At 34.8% G+C, this 17,183-nt stretch overlaps 2 protein-coding genes across 2 annotated transcripts; one reads left to right on the forward strand and one right to left on the reverse strand.

The window, feature by feature from the left end:
• The first annotated feature begins 10,689 nt into the window (after positions 1–10,689).
• LOC105630627 (7-deoxyloganetin glucosyltransferase) lies at positions 10,690–12,768 on the forward strand. Its single transcript, XM_089726079.1, has 2 exons — positions 10,690–11,235; positions 11,692–12,768. The coding sequence occupies exons 1-2, from the start codon at positions 10,719–10,721 to the stop codon at positions 12,636–12,638; spliced, it is 1,464 nt and encodes a 487-aa protein (XP_089582205.1). The 5' UTR covers positions 10,690–10,718; the 3' UTR covers positions 12,639–12,768.
• A 1,206-nt stretch (positions 12,769–13,974) lies between these two features.
• LOC110008640 (7-deoxyloganetin glucosyltransferase-like) lies at positions 13,975–15,745 on the reverse strand. Its single transcript, XM_089726080.1, has 2 exons — positions 15,179–15,745; positions 13,975–15,101 (listed from the first exon to the last, which is right to left on the reverse strand). Exons 1-2 carry the CDS (start codon positions 15,708–15,710, stop codon positions 14,350–14,352), a joined length of 1,284 nt encoding a protein of 427 aa, XP_089582206.1. The 5' UTR covers positions 15,711–15,745; the 3' UTR covers positions 13,975–14,349.
• Positions 15,746–17,183: the final 1,438 nt, after the last annotated feature.

Here is a 17,183-nt window from a genome sequence, read left to right on the forward strand (position 1 = left end):
TGCGCTGGTTTTCTTTCTAAAATAGCGAAAGAACTTCACTGTAGGGACGCACTGGTTAGTAGAGCCTCCTGCGGGAATGAGTGGCTGTGCATGATGCAGTGGTTGTTGGTTATCCCAGACTGTTGTTTGTGATTTTTAGAGCTGTTGATCTCCTTCTTTTACCAAAAAAAAAAGAATTGAGTGGTGTTTGTTGGATTATCGAATGTGACAAAGAACTTGTGAAATTTCCACAAAAATCAATCATTTTTATATGAGAAATTGTGAAATGTCCATAATCAAAGATTTGGATGCCTATCAATTCACTCTTCTACTTATAGAGATGAAAATTATTTGATATTAAATAAAAATATATTTTGTAACCATACTTGAAAGCAATCCAAATTTAAAAAATTAAAATGAAATCTCACATTGATACGAGTGACGATAAAATATAAAGTAAAATAATATTTGCTTTACTTTCAAATATTCCCAATATATCACTTCAAAATTTATTGAATTGATTTTATTATTTTTAATTCACTTATTTATATATATATATATATATATATATATATATATATATATATATATTATTAACATTTCCCTTTCAAATATTGGTTCCTCCTCCTCAAATATCGGCATTAGTGAGAGTCAATGGAGAGATAAGAGTGATTGTAATTCTTGGAGAGAAAAGGGTGGAGACTCTCGGACAGATATAGTGTGATAATGGAGTTCTACGATAACCAGTTCAAGTTCAAAATGTGTTTCGTTAGCAAAAGTCAAGCTCTTGGTTGGTTTCTGTTTCAAGTTTAAGATTCATTCTTATCTTATCTTTAATCTCAAGTAAAGTTTTTTATTTTTGCATCCACATTCTCAGTAATAAATAAATCCATTTTTTTTTTCAGTTTTTCTACATGGTATCAAAGCCTGTGTGGATATTGTCCGCTTTGGGCCCCAGGCCTGCACGGTTTTGTTCATGGGCCAGGGAACCAGCTTCCAGCCCAAAACGGGTCTCAGTAGCTCAAGGCCTACCACACCTTATTTATATCACTTCCACATTGTGCTTAACCGATGTGGGATTTGCCTAAGGTGTCATAGTGGTGCACCATTATTCTTGTGGATATAAGCCTTCACTATAGCAGTGTATCTTATGAATCATTTACCAACATCTGCAATTAATTTTGAAACACCATATTTTGTTCTTCATGGGTCACATCCAAATTATTCTTGCCTTCGAACTTTTGGGTCTAAGTGCTTTCCCCTATACTTGGGATTTACGAAAACATAAATTTGATCCAAAAAGTCTTCCTTGCGTTTTTGTAGGCCATAATGAAAAACATAAGGCATATAAATGCTATCATCCTTCGAGCAAAAAGACATTTATCTCTCGACATGTGGTCTTTGATGAGTCAGTGTTTCCATATAAAAGTAATAACAAGTCTGTGATAAATCAGTTGCAGGTGAATACCATTTTTGATACTTGGTTATCACATACTAGCAAATCTTCTTTTACAGAGTCAATTCCAGACCCTTCCATACCTCCATGTCAAAGTCCAATATTGCCAGTTGATACCAGTACTCCACAAAATGACACACGGGGCAGTGAAGAAATGAGTATGGCCGACACTGAGTCACATAGTCCTAGTCTGTTGAGCACACCTGAAACAAATCCTTTACCAGAACCTCAAGAATCTCATGGGTTTGTTCTAGCAATAGATCCCCAAGTTGTGAGTGAGTCACCACAATCTTCCTATCATAGCCTTTCCCCAGCAAGGTCGTTCGTCCATCCCATGGTCACTCGGTCTAAATTAGGTGTAGTCAAACCAAATCCCAAGTATGCCTTAAACGTTGTCACTTCAGCCAATATACCACGTGAACTCCACATTATAAAAGCTGTGTTGGCTCATCTTGGCTAGAAAGCTACTATGGATGAGAAGCTAGCAGCACTTCATAAGAATGAAACGTGGACGTTAGTTCCTCGAACACCAGACATGCATGTTATTAGGTCAAAATGGTTGTTTAAATCAAAATTGAATCCAAATGGGTCATTAGATCGACTACAAGTTCAGCTTGTTGCTAAAGGGTATCATCAAATTGATGGGTTAGACTACACAGAAACTTTCTCTCCAGTTGTCAAACCAGGGACAATTCGCATGATCATTACTATAACTCTTGTTCAAAAATGGTCTCTTCGATAGTTAGATGTTAAAAATGCCTTCTTGCATGGGTTAGTACTTTTCTTCTTAAATATGGTTTTTTTTTTTTTTTTTTTTTTTTTTTTTTTTTTGTAGTTTGGTTGATATGTCATTGTTTGTTTTTCATTCTGATTATGGGTCATTAGTTTTGCTCCTTTATGTCGATGACATGCTGTTTACAGGGTCAAATCTAATACTTCCTTCAAAATTCATTATGTTGCTAAGTAGTGAATTTGCCATGAAAGACTTAGGCCCGATTTATCATTTTCTTGGAATAGAAATAACTACAACAATAAGTGGCCTTCATTTGTCTCAATCACATTATGCTTTGATCATCCTTAAACGCTCCAGTATGGTTGATTGCAAGCCCATAAGTACACCACTTAAGTCTAAAACAAAACAGTCATCTAGTGATACTCTCTTAAATGATCCTAGTTATTATCGAGGACTTGTTGGAGCTTTACAATATCTTACTTTAACACGACCTGATCTTTCCTTTAGAGTTAGTTATGCTTCTCAATATATGCATGCTCCAACATTGGGGCATTTAAAAATGGTTCGCTAAATTTTACGATATGTTAAAGGAATAATTTATATGGGATTAAGTTTTACTTCCAACACTACACTTGATCTATTTGCTTTCTCTGATGCAGATTGGGCAAGTTGCACCGTGACAAGATAGTCTACTACCAGATATTGCACATTTCTTGGTCAAAATCTTATCTCCTGGTGTGCAAAGAAACAACAAACTATCTCTCGCTCAAGAACTGAGGCAGAATATCGTGTAATGGCTCACACTGCGGCTGAGCTTACGTGGATGACTTTTATTCTCAAAGATCTCCATGTTGAACTACCATCTCCTCTCACACTTTATTGCGACAATCTTAGTGCTCTTCACATAACCGTAAATCATGTCTTTCATGCATGAAGTAAACATATTGAGTTGGATTATCATTTTGTGCAAGAACAGGTTGCATATGGCTGCTTGTCACACAATATGTTTCTCTGATTGTCAAGTTGCTGATAACTTTACAAAGCCAATGTCCAAATCAGCTCTTCAAAGCTTCTGCAACAAACTTTGCCTTAAGCCCCGACAAAGTTTGTGGGGAATATTAATAATTCCCTTTCAAGTATTGGTTCCTCCTCCTCAAATATCGGCATTAGTGAGAGTCAATAGAGAGATAAGGGTGACTATAATTCTTGGAGAGAAAAGGGTTGTCATAGCCCTGACCTGGTCAGTATTGTCCGCTTTAGGCTTTGCAACCCTCACGGATTTGTCCCTCAGGCAGGCTTTGCAACCCGCCCAAAAGCGCGCTAACCAAGTTAGAAGCTACCCCTCTTATGTATAGATCGTTTACCCTGTCCTTAACCGATGTGGGATTTGCCTAAGGTGTGCTGGCCTTGCCACATACACCCCCCCTTGGGGACTCAGCGTCCTCGCTAAGGTTTGCCCCACCACCGGCCAGAGGGCACAGGGCCGGCTCTGATACCAATTGTCATAGCCCTGACCTAGTCAGTATTGTCCGCTTTAGGCTTTGCAACCCTCACGGATTTGTCCCTCAGGCAGGCTTTGCAGGTCAGGGCTATGACATAAGGTATTTCTGAAAGTTTCACCATGGAAAAAGATCCTAAGGTTTGGACGAAAGGGTAAGCTTAGCCCTAGGTTCATTGGTCCATACGAGATTGTTGAACGTATAGGACCATTAGCCTATCGCCTAGTGTTACCTTCAACCTTAGATCGAATTCATAATGTCTTTCACGTATCAATGTTAAGGAGGTATCGATCAGACCCATCACACGTGTTATCAGCAGAAGAGATTGAAATTCAGCCGGATCTCACTTATGAAGAAGAACCAGTTCAGATCTTAGCCAGAGAAACTAAGGAATTGCGGAACAAGAAAATAGCATTGGTAAAAGTTCTTTGGAGGAATCATAAGACAGAAGAAGCAACTTGGGAATCTGAAGACACCATGCGACAACGGTATCCACATTTGTTCACAACAGGTAAACTTCGGGACGAAGTTTTTGTTTAGGAGGGGAGAATTGTGACATCCTACCGAGTCGAGTCTTAGCATAGAGATGAGTAGTCGAGTTGAGTCGAGTTGAACCAAACCCGGTTGGGGTAGAATGGGTTTATAAGTGGAGTTACTTGAGTGAGAGAAAAAGATCAAAGCATATGGGTGAGGATTTATTTGCATTAAAAGATCAAGCTTGGGTATTAAGTGATAGCCTTTTGCTAATTGAGGTACCATTTAGGAAGTTTTACATAAAATCCTTTGATTTTTGATGGCGTACCCGTGATTATCACTTCACTTTCCCATTTTTCATCTTTATCTTCATCTTCTTCATTTTCTTCCTTTCCTCTTCAACCTTCCTTTCAATTTTAATGGTAGTTAAGCCTTAACTTCAATTTTTCTTCTATCCAAGTAAGTAAACCTTCTTGAAGTTCATAATTGAATCATTTGGTGCTATTATTTTAGAATTCATAAGAATTCTTATTTATAGGTGAAGGGAGTTCTAAGAGTGTAGAAAAAAGAAGTTAAAGAAGAACTCAAGCTTTTTGGAGTAAAGGTTTGATATCTCTTTTCCTTTACCATTTTCTTTGCATGAGAATTTATGTGGTGTGTTGCTAATGAGACAATATTGCTTCATGTTGAGTGGGAGGACTGGTAATGGTGAGAAACAGGGGAGAACAGGGGAGGTATTGAATAAATGAAGTAAATAGTGAGTTTATGCTGAAATAGGGCTTGCTGGAAATTTTACCAGTAACTTCATCTTGATTTTGACCCCATTTAATGATGGAATTAGGAAGTGTCATAGAAGAGTTATTTGTTCCTCTATGTGTTAGCTTTACATGGGTTTTTGAATCATCCAAATCGGAGTTTTATATTGAGAGATATGACCAAAAGAATACAGACTGTGCAGGCTGGAAAACGCGAAGCGCGCGCGCGAATCGCATGACGAGCTCGCGTTGCCTTCTCGCGCTCGCGATTTTCAAATGCGCGCTCCCGACTTTCACCTAAAACTCTCTGACTCTTATTTGGCACATCTCGCGCTCGCGACTTTCAAGTGCGCGCTCGCGACTTGTGCTCGCAAACTCTCTGACTCTCATTTGGCACTTCTCGCGCTCGCGACTTTCAAGTGCGCGCTCGCGACTTTCAAGTGTGCGCTCTGTAAGCGCTCGTGACCTTCATCGCGCGCTCGCGAATTTGGCCTGGGAACTCACTGTCTCTCATTTGGTGCTTTACGCGCTTGTGACTTTGCAAGGCGCGCTCGCGACTTGTGTTTTCATGCACTTTTGGACTTCATTTTCAATGCAATTGTATTCCTTTGCTTCACTTATATGCCTCCAATCATCTTAATACCAAAATACAACATTAGAACATGTATCAAAACAACATTCAAGCATGCAAATGATGTGAAATCAAATATACATTATGAATTATGAAGTTATGAACTATTAATATGATGTTGTGTTATATTATTGACATACCAACATTATGCTCCATTGAGATTAGGTAGAAACCATGTAGATAAGGCTATGTCGCGACATAGGATAGCAGATCTGCACCTCATACAGTTTGATACTCCGGCTACAGGCCGTTGAGTGGATATGATTATATATGGGCCATAGCAGCCAAGCATACAGTATTCATCCAGTTTCATACAGTTTTTCTTATCACTTCGGTTTCACTATAACCTTATGGAGTCATACAGATATCTTGACATAACATTTCATGAATTATACAGTATTATAAACAGTACAAAAAATAATCAAGGTATCATGAAAGTATCATGATGTGTGTGCTTATATGTGCCATATGTGTTTACATGGTTCTTTCTATACATGTATGTGTTTACTTGTTTCTTTATATGTTGAGATATCCACTGAGTTTTATTTGCTCAGCGAGTTACCTGTTTAACTCGCAGGTTCTGAGTTGGACCGTAGAGAGTTAGCTTACAACTGCTGCAGTTCATCTAGAAGACTCGTTCTTCAAGGTAGCTACTCCTTTTAATGTGTACCTTTTGTCTCTCCTTTTTATGGCATGTACAGGGCACACAGTTGGGCCCATTCCATTTTGTAAACTAGTATCATGTTTTGTAAATATAAATTACATTATTTTTGTATACAACATCAACATGCTATTATATTCAATATACATTATGATATCAGCATGACAAGACATACAGTCAACCAGTTTGTAACGTCTCGACTCGGTTTATTCGGGTTTACGGGTGGACCGGGAAGGGATGTTACACCCAAAGCTTGTAGTAAGCCTGGATTACTTAAAACTAGCAATATATTCACGATTGTGGATTCAGGCCTAATAACTTATTTCACAAATATATCCAAAGTACAATTCATATAATAAATATCTGTACTTTATTTATTCATTTACAGTCCATTTGGAATACGATTGTGGAACTCTACTCCATAATTCACTATCCTTTGCATTTACACATTTAATACAATGGTTATTAATTTTATAGATCCGAATCTCGTTCAATTGGACTCACAGGATTCTTCCTTCCATCTATTACCTGAAAAGGGTAGGAGGGGGGGTGAGCGCTAAACTCAGTGAGTAGGATTAGATAACCCTCTCACCCCACACAAATCATACAAATGCTAAAATATTTTAATCTGGTCACCTTTTTAGTTATATGATCATGCAATTTGTCACACAAATGGTAATACAACAGCAATCACAATTATTATCACCTTCATATAATCATATCACGTGGAAATTAGTCAATGGAGTCACCGAAACCCGATGAGCCGTCCTCCCACATGGCCCATCCACTCACATGTGCACCAGGGAGCCAATCCCCCATTCTGGCCGACCGGTATAATCCTCACACGACTGGTCCTCTCATTATTTGTCCAGTCTCTTATATATATATATATATATATATATATATATATATATATATATATATATATATATATATATATATATATACCAACAGAAGGCAACCCGGTGGTCTCCATCCAATCTAGATCATCAAGCGCACACAATAGGAGGCCACCCTGCGGGCTGCGATCAAATCTAGATTATCAGGTGCGCAACAAAAAGAAGTCATCCTGTGGTTAACGGTAACTGTAATGGTAACGGTGGATGCACACGGGGGCGCCGATCTCCCATTTACCCGGCTAACAGTAATCATAATCAGGATCCATATAACGGTAACAGTCTCACAAACCCATGGTGACCCACTTCATCCCAATTCCACACAAACAAGGCACAGCAATATCACATCACAGGTAATCAAGCAATTTTTAATATCCGCAAATAGTGCAACACAATATGGCAATTCAACAAAATAATGCATGATAACATTTAGCCGTGCATGCATGAATGCAGGCGGATGATGCGAATTATCTAACACTACTCACAGTTCATTATTGTCCTTTAAAGGATTATCTTTATTACTGCCCGCTCTCAGCTTTTGTTTTGAGGTTCTGGAACTTCACAAGCATCTACAAGGAAAATTTAAGTAAGAATTATAATTCAAGAAATTAAATCCTTATTCGATAAATAATTAAAGTCAGTATTTGATTTATTAAGCTATATATATTTACCCTTGCTTATTGGTTTATTTTGTTCATCTCTTTCATATAAGTGTCGTTAGTAATTTAATGTTCCATAATAACGATAATATTAATAATATTAGCAACATTAGTCAATGGTATTAGTTATATTAAAAATGTTTAGTTATTCCCAGTTAATTTTTTTAACTAATCCAGTTCTTTAATAATTTTCTTTTTCGAAAATTCCGACATTATTCATCTCTACCTATCAGACTATCCTAATGATCACACATTACAATATAATCGACTTATACCACGAATGTATTTTAATTGTTAACACATAGTGGATGGAATTCTACGCTTGAGAGTATTTGTGCAGGCGTGCCGATGATTTGCTGGCCTTTGAATTCTACATTTAAAATGACTTATTTAAATTTTTTTTTGAATTCTTTTGCATCAAAATGTTAAATTGTCTGATTTCCACTATTTAAAATATAAGTCATTTAAAATTTTTTACATATAAATTAAGAGAGCAATTAATTATCTTCAATTATAATAAAATAAAAAAATGACATAGAAAAAAAATATCATTTATTACTTTTCTAAAACGGTGAAAATCAATTATATTTTAGGACGAATAGAACCATTTACATGTTACTGTGGCATTTGGCAAGTGGTGTCAGGTCAAATAATGTATTGTCAATTATGATGAGTCGGACTTATACTAACTATATTCTATATTACTTGTTTCATTTGAAATTTTACGTTTTTTTAAGAAAATTACTAAATTTATTTAAGTTACAATAAATTAATAAGTAAATTGATTATATTACCTTTAATTTAAAACTTCTCAAAGAAAATCATTAAATTGAAATAATAATTATTAGTCATATTCAAAGGGTAAATATGAAAAGAAATATTTATTACGCCTCGAAACCATAAATATAACAACCATTTTAGAATAAATTATTTTTTTAAATGTGACAAATATTATAAACCGGAATAAATTATTTTTTTAAATGTGACAAATATTATAAACCGGAGCAGCTACTATATATCAAGTATATTATTAATGAATAGATTTTGCATGTTACTCTTAATAACTATTAAAAGAAAAGTTGCACGTATGAGCTGTGATGTGGGTTCTGTCTTCTTTCTAAAAACTAAAAAAAAAAAAAAAAAAAAAAAAAAAAACAAATTAAAAAAGGAAAAAGAGTATATGCGCTCTCACTATCGGCAACTTGGTTTCTATCACATCAGAATACAATGGAAGAGTTAGAATTAGTTTATATTTGGTTTTCCCAGCACGATGGCCATTCAATTAGTAATACTGTATTAGAATTGATTGTTATACATATATATATATATATATGCAAACACATACGTTTCCCTTCTCATGTTATGTTATCATAAGGAAATACGACTTTATGCAAGTCGGTTGCCACCAATTTTTGACGATCTAATTAGTTACTGTTTTAGTTTATTTAATTATTATTATATGCGAACTGACATAACAGATCATTTTATATATTTTTCACTTTAATTAAAAGTTAAATTATTAATGTGGATGAATACAAATTGGTCCGATTCAGAGGATTTCAATTACTTTAAATTATTTTAAACGCGCGGAGAAAATTCATTCGAAAGATATTTAGAGGTATCGAAAAAACTTTTTGTCCGTTGTCAAGATACTAAAATATATATAAAAAAAGGATAATGATGTAGTTGGTTGCGTATGAGAAACCAAGCGGTGGGAGCTATACATACTATAGCAATTGCAGCACCCGAATGCGAACAGTAAATTAGACATATGTTATAAAATATTGAAGTCGTAACGGACTGTCTTTACTTTTTCGTTTTATGTAATTTTTTATCGCTTCAAATTTGGAAAGCAAATCCACTGGCCGCCCAGCATACACTTCTTTAGTAATTTTTTTAAACAACTTTTTTTTTTAGATAATTTCAATTGTTATGTTTTTTCTTATGATTCTGTTGATAATTGTGGCAACTCTCCCATCTGTTGTTTATATTATTAAAATTATAAATAATAAATATGACTTAATTAATTTTAAAAAGTCATCCACTCCTTTTCATTTTGTTTGCATGGTTTACATATACAAATTTAGAAATTTTGCAAACATTTTGAGACATAAAAAATAAATAATAAGCAAATAAAATGGGACGGAAGGAGTATTTTGTTTTGGGACACTATTAATCATAATATCCAACCTCTCATCTTCCACTGATAAATTATCTCTATTTCTAAATACTTGTTATATTTTGAATTTAACGTTTGCTCAAGAAATATGTTAAATTTGTTTAAATTACAATAATACGGAGGTGAAAGGAGATTTTTTTTTTTTTTCCTATGGTGAAGAGGTAACAGATATACCAATATCAAGAAAAGGTTATTTTGGTTTTTTCAAGACATGTACTAATATAAAAAAAATTATTTTGATCTTTTACAATGAACAAAAAAAAAAGTTGCAAAAGCGATTCTTATCAGCTGCGAGTGAAATGAGAGCACAATTTGCCTCCTGTCGATCCCGCTGAGATTTCAAAAAGGTAATAGAGGCGTGCAAAGGTTTTCTAGGGCCGGATGGAGATTAGCCTTCGAATGCAAATGCAAAAGGGAATTTGACTCTTATTGATCCTGCTGAGATTTTAAGAAGGTAACGGAGGCGTGCAAAGGTTTTTTCGGGTCGATGGAGATTGGTCTTCAAGTGTAAATGCAAAAGGGAGATTGACTACAAGATTCATCCATTAAACAAGAGGGAAGTTGGCTTTAGTAATATGACAAAGTCAACTGGAAGGGCTCGGATAAAAATTACTATAGGGGTATATAGCTCAAAAGAGAGGGAATCATTAGCTCACTATTTAGGCCGAATTCGTGAAACAATGAAATTGTTTCAACTCTAATCAACTCTCAAGAAAGAGAGATATATCAACTCTAACCATCGCAGAGAGCAAGAGCTAGCAAATCTAATAAACTCTCAAGAAAGAGAGATATATCAATGGGTTCCGTATCCATTCTTGAAAAGCCTCATGCAGTTTGCATCTCATATCCAGCTCAAGGCCATATAAACCCTATGCTAAAACTAGCCAAACTTCTCCATCACAAAGGCTTCCATATTACCTTCGTCCACACTGAGTATAACCATAAACGCCTCCTTAGATCTAGAGGTTCTGACTCTGTCATTGGCCTTCCTTCCTTCCAATTCCGTACTATTCCTGATGGGTTACCGCCTACCGACTCTGATGTTACCCAGGATATTCCTTCCTTGTGCCAGTCTACCAGCAAATACTGCTTGGCTCCATTTAAAAACCTCCTGTCAGAGCTTAATGACACTTCTTCATCGAATGTTCCTCCTGTAAGTTGCATAGTTTCAGATGGGGTCATGAGCTTCACTGTTGATGCAGCTCAGGAGCTTTGCATTCCTCTGGTTCTGTTCTGGACTACTAGTGCCTGTGGTTTTATGGGCTATGTTCAATATCGCCAGCTAATTGAAAGGGGTCTCTCACCGCTTAAAGGTTTCTTTCTATTGTATTCATAAAAGTTGCATAATTAACTTCCTTTTTCAGTTTGTCTTCAATTTTTATTTTTGTCCAAGTTTTGTGTTAAGAAGCTCACAATCACATTTCTAATAAAGACAAACTAAATATACTAATTAATAAGCTTAAGCTTATTATTAGTTGTTTGGTTTTAAGGGAAAAAAATGCCCATTTTGTCCCTTAATTAGACTTCTTTTTTCTGAAAGGCTCTTGATTAGACTTCTATTGCAGTTGGAAAACTTTCTTTTTTTATACTCTAAAAATTAATTTCTTTTACCGTGATCTTTTATTATTTTCTCTAAATTACTTTAGTTTTATTTCTTATCACCTTTCTGACTTTCTAAAATCTTAATCCCTTAATTAAAGATTGATGAAAAAACAGTGTACGATTGATTAATGACACTGTTCTACATGTTTGGTTTGAATTACTTGCAGATGAGAGTTACTTAACCAATGGTTATCTGGATACTGTTAAAGACTGGATTCCAGGGATGAAAAATATCCGTTTAAGGGATATTCCAAGTTTTATTAGAACGACAGATCCTAAAGATGGTATGATAGATTTTGTACTCTCAGAAACTGCAAGACTTCAGAAGGCAACGGCTGTTATCTTAAACACATTTGACCTCTTAGAGCATGACGTTTTAGCTGCTCTCTCTTCTTCGTTGCTACCTCCTGTATACTCCATCGGCTCTCTTCAACTTCTTCTCAATAATATCAAAGATGAAAACTTGAAGTCAATTGAATCAAACTTATGGAAAGAAGATGCGGATTGTCTTCAATGGCTCGACTCAAAAGAACCCAATTCAGTCGTTTACGTAAACTTTGGAAGCATAACTGTTATGACAAACAAACAATTAATAGAGTTCGCTTGGGGACTTGCTAATAGCAATAAAACGTTCTTATGGGTAATTAGGCCGGACCTTGTGGCCGGCGACACGGCAGTTCTTCCGCCGGAATTTGTTACACTAACAAAAGAAAGAGGTCGTTTAGCAAGTTGGTGTCCACAGGAACAAGTGCTAAGCCATTCTTCGATTGGAGGGTTTTTAACACATAGTGGATGGAATTCTACGCTTGAGGGTATTTGTGCTGGCGTGCCGATGATTTGCTGGCCTTTTTTCGCAGAGCAACAAACCAATTGCCGATACAGTTGCGTAGAATGGGGCATTGGCATGGAAATAAACAGTGATGTTAAAGGAGATGAAGTTGAGATTCTTGTAAGAGAGTTAATGGAAGGAGTCAAGGGTAAAGAAATGAAAAAGAAAGCGATGGAATGGAAAAAGATGGCAGAAGAGGCAATCACATGTCCTAATGGTTCTTCTTTCCAGAATTTGGACAAGTTCATTAACCTTCTCCTCTTATCCTCCACATATCATGAGTAAACAAATTGTTTTTTAGTTTTTTCATGGTTTTGTAAGCGGTCGGGATTTTTTTACACAATATTTATGTTTTGTAGCAGCGAGTATTATTATTATTTTTGAAATTTTTATAAATATCCTAATATTTTAATAAGGTTTATAGCTACTATTTTTATAAGCCTTTTTTGTAAATTAAATTATAGGAGCAGTCCGTTTCAATTTAAATATGTAATACCACTTTTGCCATTCATCATGAGTTTTTTTTTTTTTTTTTTTTTTTTGAAAAGGATTAGTAATAGGTAGTTTTGGTATTGAAAAAATGAGAAAGATACAGACTCGGATATCTAATAAACTGAACTACCATACCCAGCCCATTAGTCCATTTGTAGCAAAGATTGTTGCCAGTGGCTTATTGGGCTTACCCAGTCATTCCATTTTCCACAGTAAAGGGGAAATAAAGTAGAAATCAATTAGTGAATGATTCATGTGATTGATTACAAGGTTCATGCAATACATATATATTACAAACAAGCAGAATATATAAGTTTACTTTTTAACTCTTTTTTTTTTTTGGTCTTAAACTTTATGGTTGATTTATTATGTATTTTATTTTATACTTAATATAGATAAGGATAAAATTGAAAACAAAAAATATTATTTTTCTCCTTAAAATATTCAAAACGACTTATATTTTAGAACAAAAGAATCACACTGAAACAATTTATATTTTGAAACAAAGAGAGTATTTGAATTTGTAAACTTCTTGGTAACATTGCAAAACTTTCCACATAAAAATTTTTTAGATACCAATAATATACCCACTTATTTTTATCTCTTTTGTACGATTCCGGAATAGTAACCGATTCCATAAATTTATAATGATTTTTAGAATTTTTAGCATTTATATGTAAAATATTATTAATTTAATATGTAGTTAATATAACTTTTTGAAATAATAATATTTTTTTCAACTATATGACATGTGTTTAATTGATATAATTTTACAAATTGAATTGTTTAATAAGCCTAATTTTATAAGTTAAAATATTTAATAAATTAAAATAAAAATTAAAGGTGACACAAGATAGAGTAAAAAAATTCAAGAGTGAATTTATGCGTTTAGAAAAAAAAGAAAACAATGAAAATGTTTTTGCTAAAAAGTTAATAAAGAACCTAATTAGCTAATTAAAACATTGTTTATGTAAATATCATGTTTAGTTTTGACTCTTATTTCATGGTTCAGATGAAAAGGAAAATAATCGATGATCCTCGTATAAATTAATTCAATGGAATATGATAATAATATATTATGATTTTCACCAACTTAATAATAATATATGGTAATGAAATATGATAATGATGGCAAATAAAAGCTCACTCGAACTCTTATCGAGTCAAGTTGGACCACAGCTAGAGCTCAATACATTAATTCGTAAGCCGGCTTTAATAAATTAAGTTTAAGAGCCTGCTTTATTAAATGGAGCCCCAACTTACTAGAGCCTCAGCTTATTTACAGACCTAGCCATGAGGACCCCGATCTGTATGTTTTACAAAGTAACACCTCGTTTATCACTCCGTCTAAATTCACATAAGAAGATCCATTAGCACAAGCAGTAGCCTCTTCTGCTTTCAGTTTCCATTCCATCACTTTCTTCTTCAGTTCTTTTCCTTGCTTACCATCAATCAGCTCCTGAACTAATCTTTCAATCTCATTTCTTTTAACATCGTTTTCTATTTAGATACCAATTTTCCACTTATTACAACAAAACCAGCAATTTGTTTGTTGCTCTGCGAAAAATGGCCAACAAATCAAAGGCACACCACCGCACAAACTCTCTAACGTTGAGTTCCATCCATTATGAGTCAAAAACCCTCCAATGGAAGGATGTCTCAGTACTTCTTCTTGAGAGGACCAACTCGCTAATAAACCTCTTTCTTTGGTTTCTTGCAGGAATTCTACAGGAATAATTGCTGAATCGCCATTAACAAGATCAGGCCTTATTACCCATAAGAAAGGTTTCTTGCTATTTGCAAGTCCCCAAGCAAATTCCACTAATTGTTCGGGTGACATGACTGTAACACTTCCAAAATTTACATAAATAACAGATTCTGGCTTTTTTGAGTCAAGCCATTCTAGACAACCGGGTTGTTCTTTCCATAGATTGGATTTTATACGGTTTAAATAATTTTCTTTGACTTGATCTTGATCATCCTGGAATTGCTGAAGAGGACCAATAGTGTAGATTGGATTAGGGAAAATGAAAGGGAGATGCATTAAAACCTCGTGCTCTAACTCATCAAAGGTGTTGATAATGATTGCAGAGGCATAACGAGCATTTTCAAATTCTCCAATGACGAAATTGACAACAAGATCTTCAGGCTCTAGGGTTCTAACAAAACTTGGCAAATATTTTAGAGAAATCCCTTCCATTCCAGGTATCCAGTCAATAACAGTATCCAAAAACCCATTTGTCAGGTAGCTTGCATCTGCATATAACCATGACGGACGGCACAGATTAAAAAGAAAAAAAAACATGAAATTTGATATGAGGATAATTCCATACCTTTAAGTGGCACAAAACCCTTTTCAACTAACTGGCGGTAGTGCGAATAAGCCATGAAACCACAAGCACTTGCTGTCCAAGAAAGGACAATGGGAATCTCAAGTTCTTTGGCGGCTTCGATCGTAAAGCTCATAACAGGATCAGAAACTATGCAAGTGACTGGAGGAACTTTCGACGAATAAGAAGAAGTATTATCATTGAGTTTAAAAAGAAGGTCTCTAAAAGGAGGTAAGCAGTTTTTCTTGGTAGAGTCACAGAGGGAAGGCACATCTTGGGTAGAGTCGGCATGATCCGATGGAGGGAGTCCATCGGGAATAGTTTCGAACCGAAAAGTAGAAAGACAATCAATGGAGTTAGAGCCTCTGGATTTAAGAAGGCGTTGGTGATTGTATTCTGTATTAACAAAAGTGATATGAAAGCCTTTTCGGTGAAGAAGCTTTGCGAGTTTTAGCATAGGGTTTATATGGCCTTGGGTTGGGAATGGGATACATACTGCATGGCCACCAAAATTTTCTACAATCGAAGAACCCATTTCTCTGTCTTTATCTTTGTGTGTCTTTGATTGGAATGCCGATGTACAAGGCAGAGGACCCATTATTTATAGGTGGATGTGGCCTTATTATTATTATTATTTATATCATGGGGCCCGACTTTCACTATGCTAATTCTTAAAAATAAAAATAAAAAATATAACATAATCTTAAAAATTAAGGATTAAGAAAAAAAAAATGAAAATGTTATTAATAGTTTATTCTGATTTAGGGGAGGAATAGTAAGTCTTCGGGGTGGGTGATGTATATAAATATTGTGGAATATTTAAGTGGAGATTACTCGAGGGAAATTTTATTAATATTTTATTCTCACACTCTAATAAAAGAATTGCGTGGTGGATGCAGTGCGTTAGCTGGTCACTGTCATTAAAGAATTGCTATCTAGGGACTCGGCTTGTCAGCTGTTGTGGGTCCCTCTCACATATGAGACAAATAAATTTGAAGAAAGGAAAAAAAAAAAAAAAAGGAAAGACACCTTTTTTTATTTTTTTATTCAACGAAGGTTGATGAACGAGTGAATTGCGCACGGTCGATGGATGCATTAATTGCGCGCATCGCATCCCCTTCTCCTATAAATAGAAGAAGTTTTCCCTTAAGAAATTGTACAAAATAAAAAGAAGTCTACACAGTTAAGTGTAGAGAAAATTTTAGAAACACTTTCCTAAAATTTTAGAAAAGTGTTTCTAAAATTGAGAAAAAGAGAAAATATTGAGGATTATAATTTTTTGGGGTATTTTTTTGGAAATACGTAGAGTGTCATTATTTTTGTAATCTCTTTTGTACCTACTATTTTTAATAGTGGAAGAATTATTCAGAGTTTTGTCCCGTGGACGTAGCCCATAACAGTTAAAGGGTGAACCACGTAAATCTCGGTATCCCTATTTTTCATCTGGCATTTACGGTAATTATTTAATTTTTTACCGTGATTATTATTTCTGGTGGATTCGGTCGTCAATATCCAATACGTAATTATTGGAGGTAAATATATTAATAGTAATTTAAATTTTTATCGACGTTATTAACTTTTATCGTAAATAATTTTATTTTACTTCTACCACGGCATTTTTCAGTGGGCTCCACTCAGGATCAGTTATAATTCCAACTTGTACCTACTATTTTTAATAGTGGAAGAATTATTCAGAGTTTTGTCCCGTGGACGTAGCGCATAACAGTTAAAGAGTGAACCATGTAAATCTCGGTGTCCCTATTTTTATCTGGCATTTACGGTAATTATTTAATTTTTTACCGTGATTATTATTTCTAGTGGATTCGTTCGTCAATATCCAATACGTAATTATTGGAGGTAAATTTATTAATAGTAATTTAAATCTTTATTGACGTTATTAACTTTTATCGTAGGTAATTTTATTTTACTTCTACCACGACATTTTTCAGCGGGCTCCACTTAGGATCAGTTATAATCCCAACAACTGGTATCAGAGCCTGGTTGGTAA

Source organism: Jatropha curcas, chromosome 9 (assembly GCF_041381405.1).
Source record: "Jatropha curcas cultivar XTBG-Jc1 chromosome 9, XTBG_Jcur_1.0, whole genome shotgun sequence".
Lineage (NCBI taxonomy): Eukaryota > Viridiplantae > Streptophyta > Magnoliopsida > Malpighiales > Euphorbiaceae > Jatropha > Jatropha curcas.

What these genes read in the sequence shown, in the direction of transcription:
- LOC105630627 (XM_089726079.1), top strand. Translation starts at nt 10,719, where the DNA reads ATGGGTTCCGTATCCATTCTTGAAAAGCCTCATGCAGTTTGCATCTCA. An exon ending in GGGTCTCTCACCGCTTAAAG is followed by an intron (nt 11,236 to 11,691) that starts GTTTCTTTCTAT and finishes AATTACTTGCAG; the next exon opens with ATGAGAGTTACTTAACCAAT.
- LOC110008640 (XM_089726080.1), bottom strand. Translation starts at nt 15,710, where the DNA reads ATGGGTTCTTCGATTGTAGAAAATTTTGGTGGCCATGCAGTATGTATC. An exon ending in GGGTTTTGTGCCACTTAAAG is followed by an intron (nt 15,102 to 15,178) that starts GTATGGAATTAT and finishes GGTTATATGCAG; the next exon opens with ATGCAAGCTACCTGACAAAT.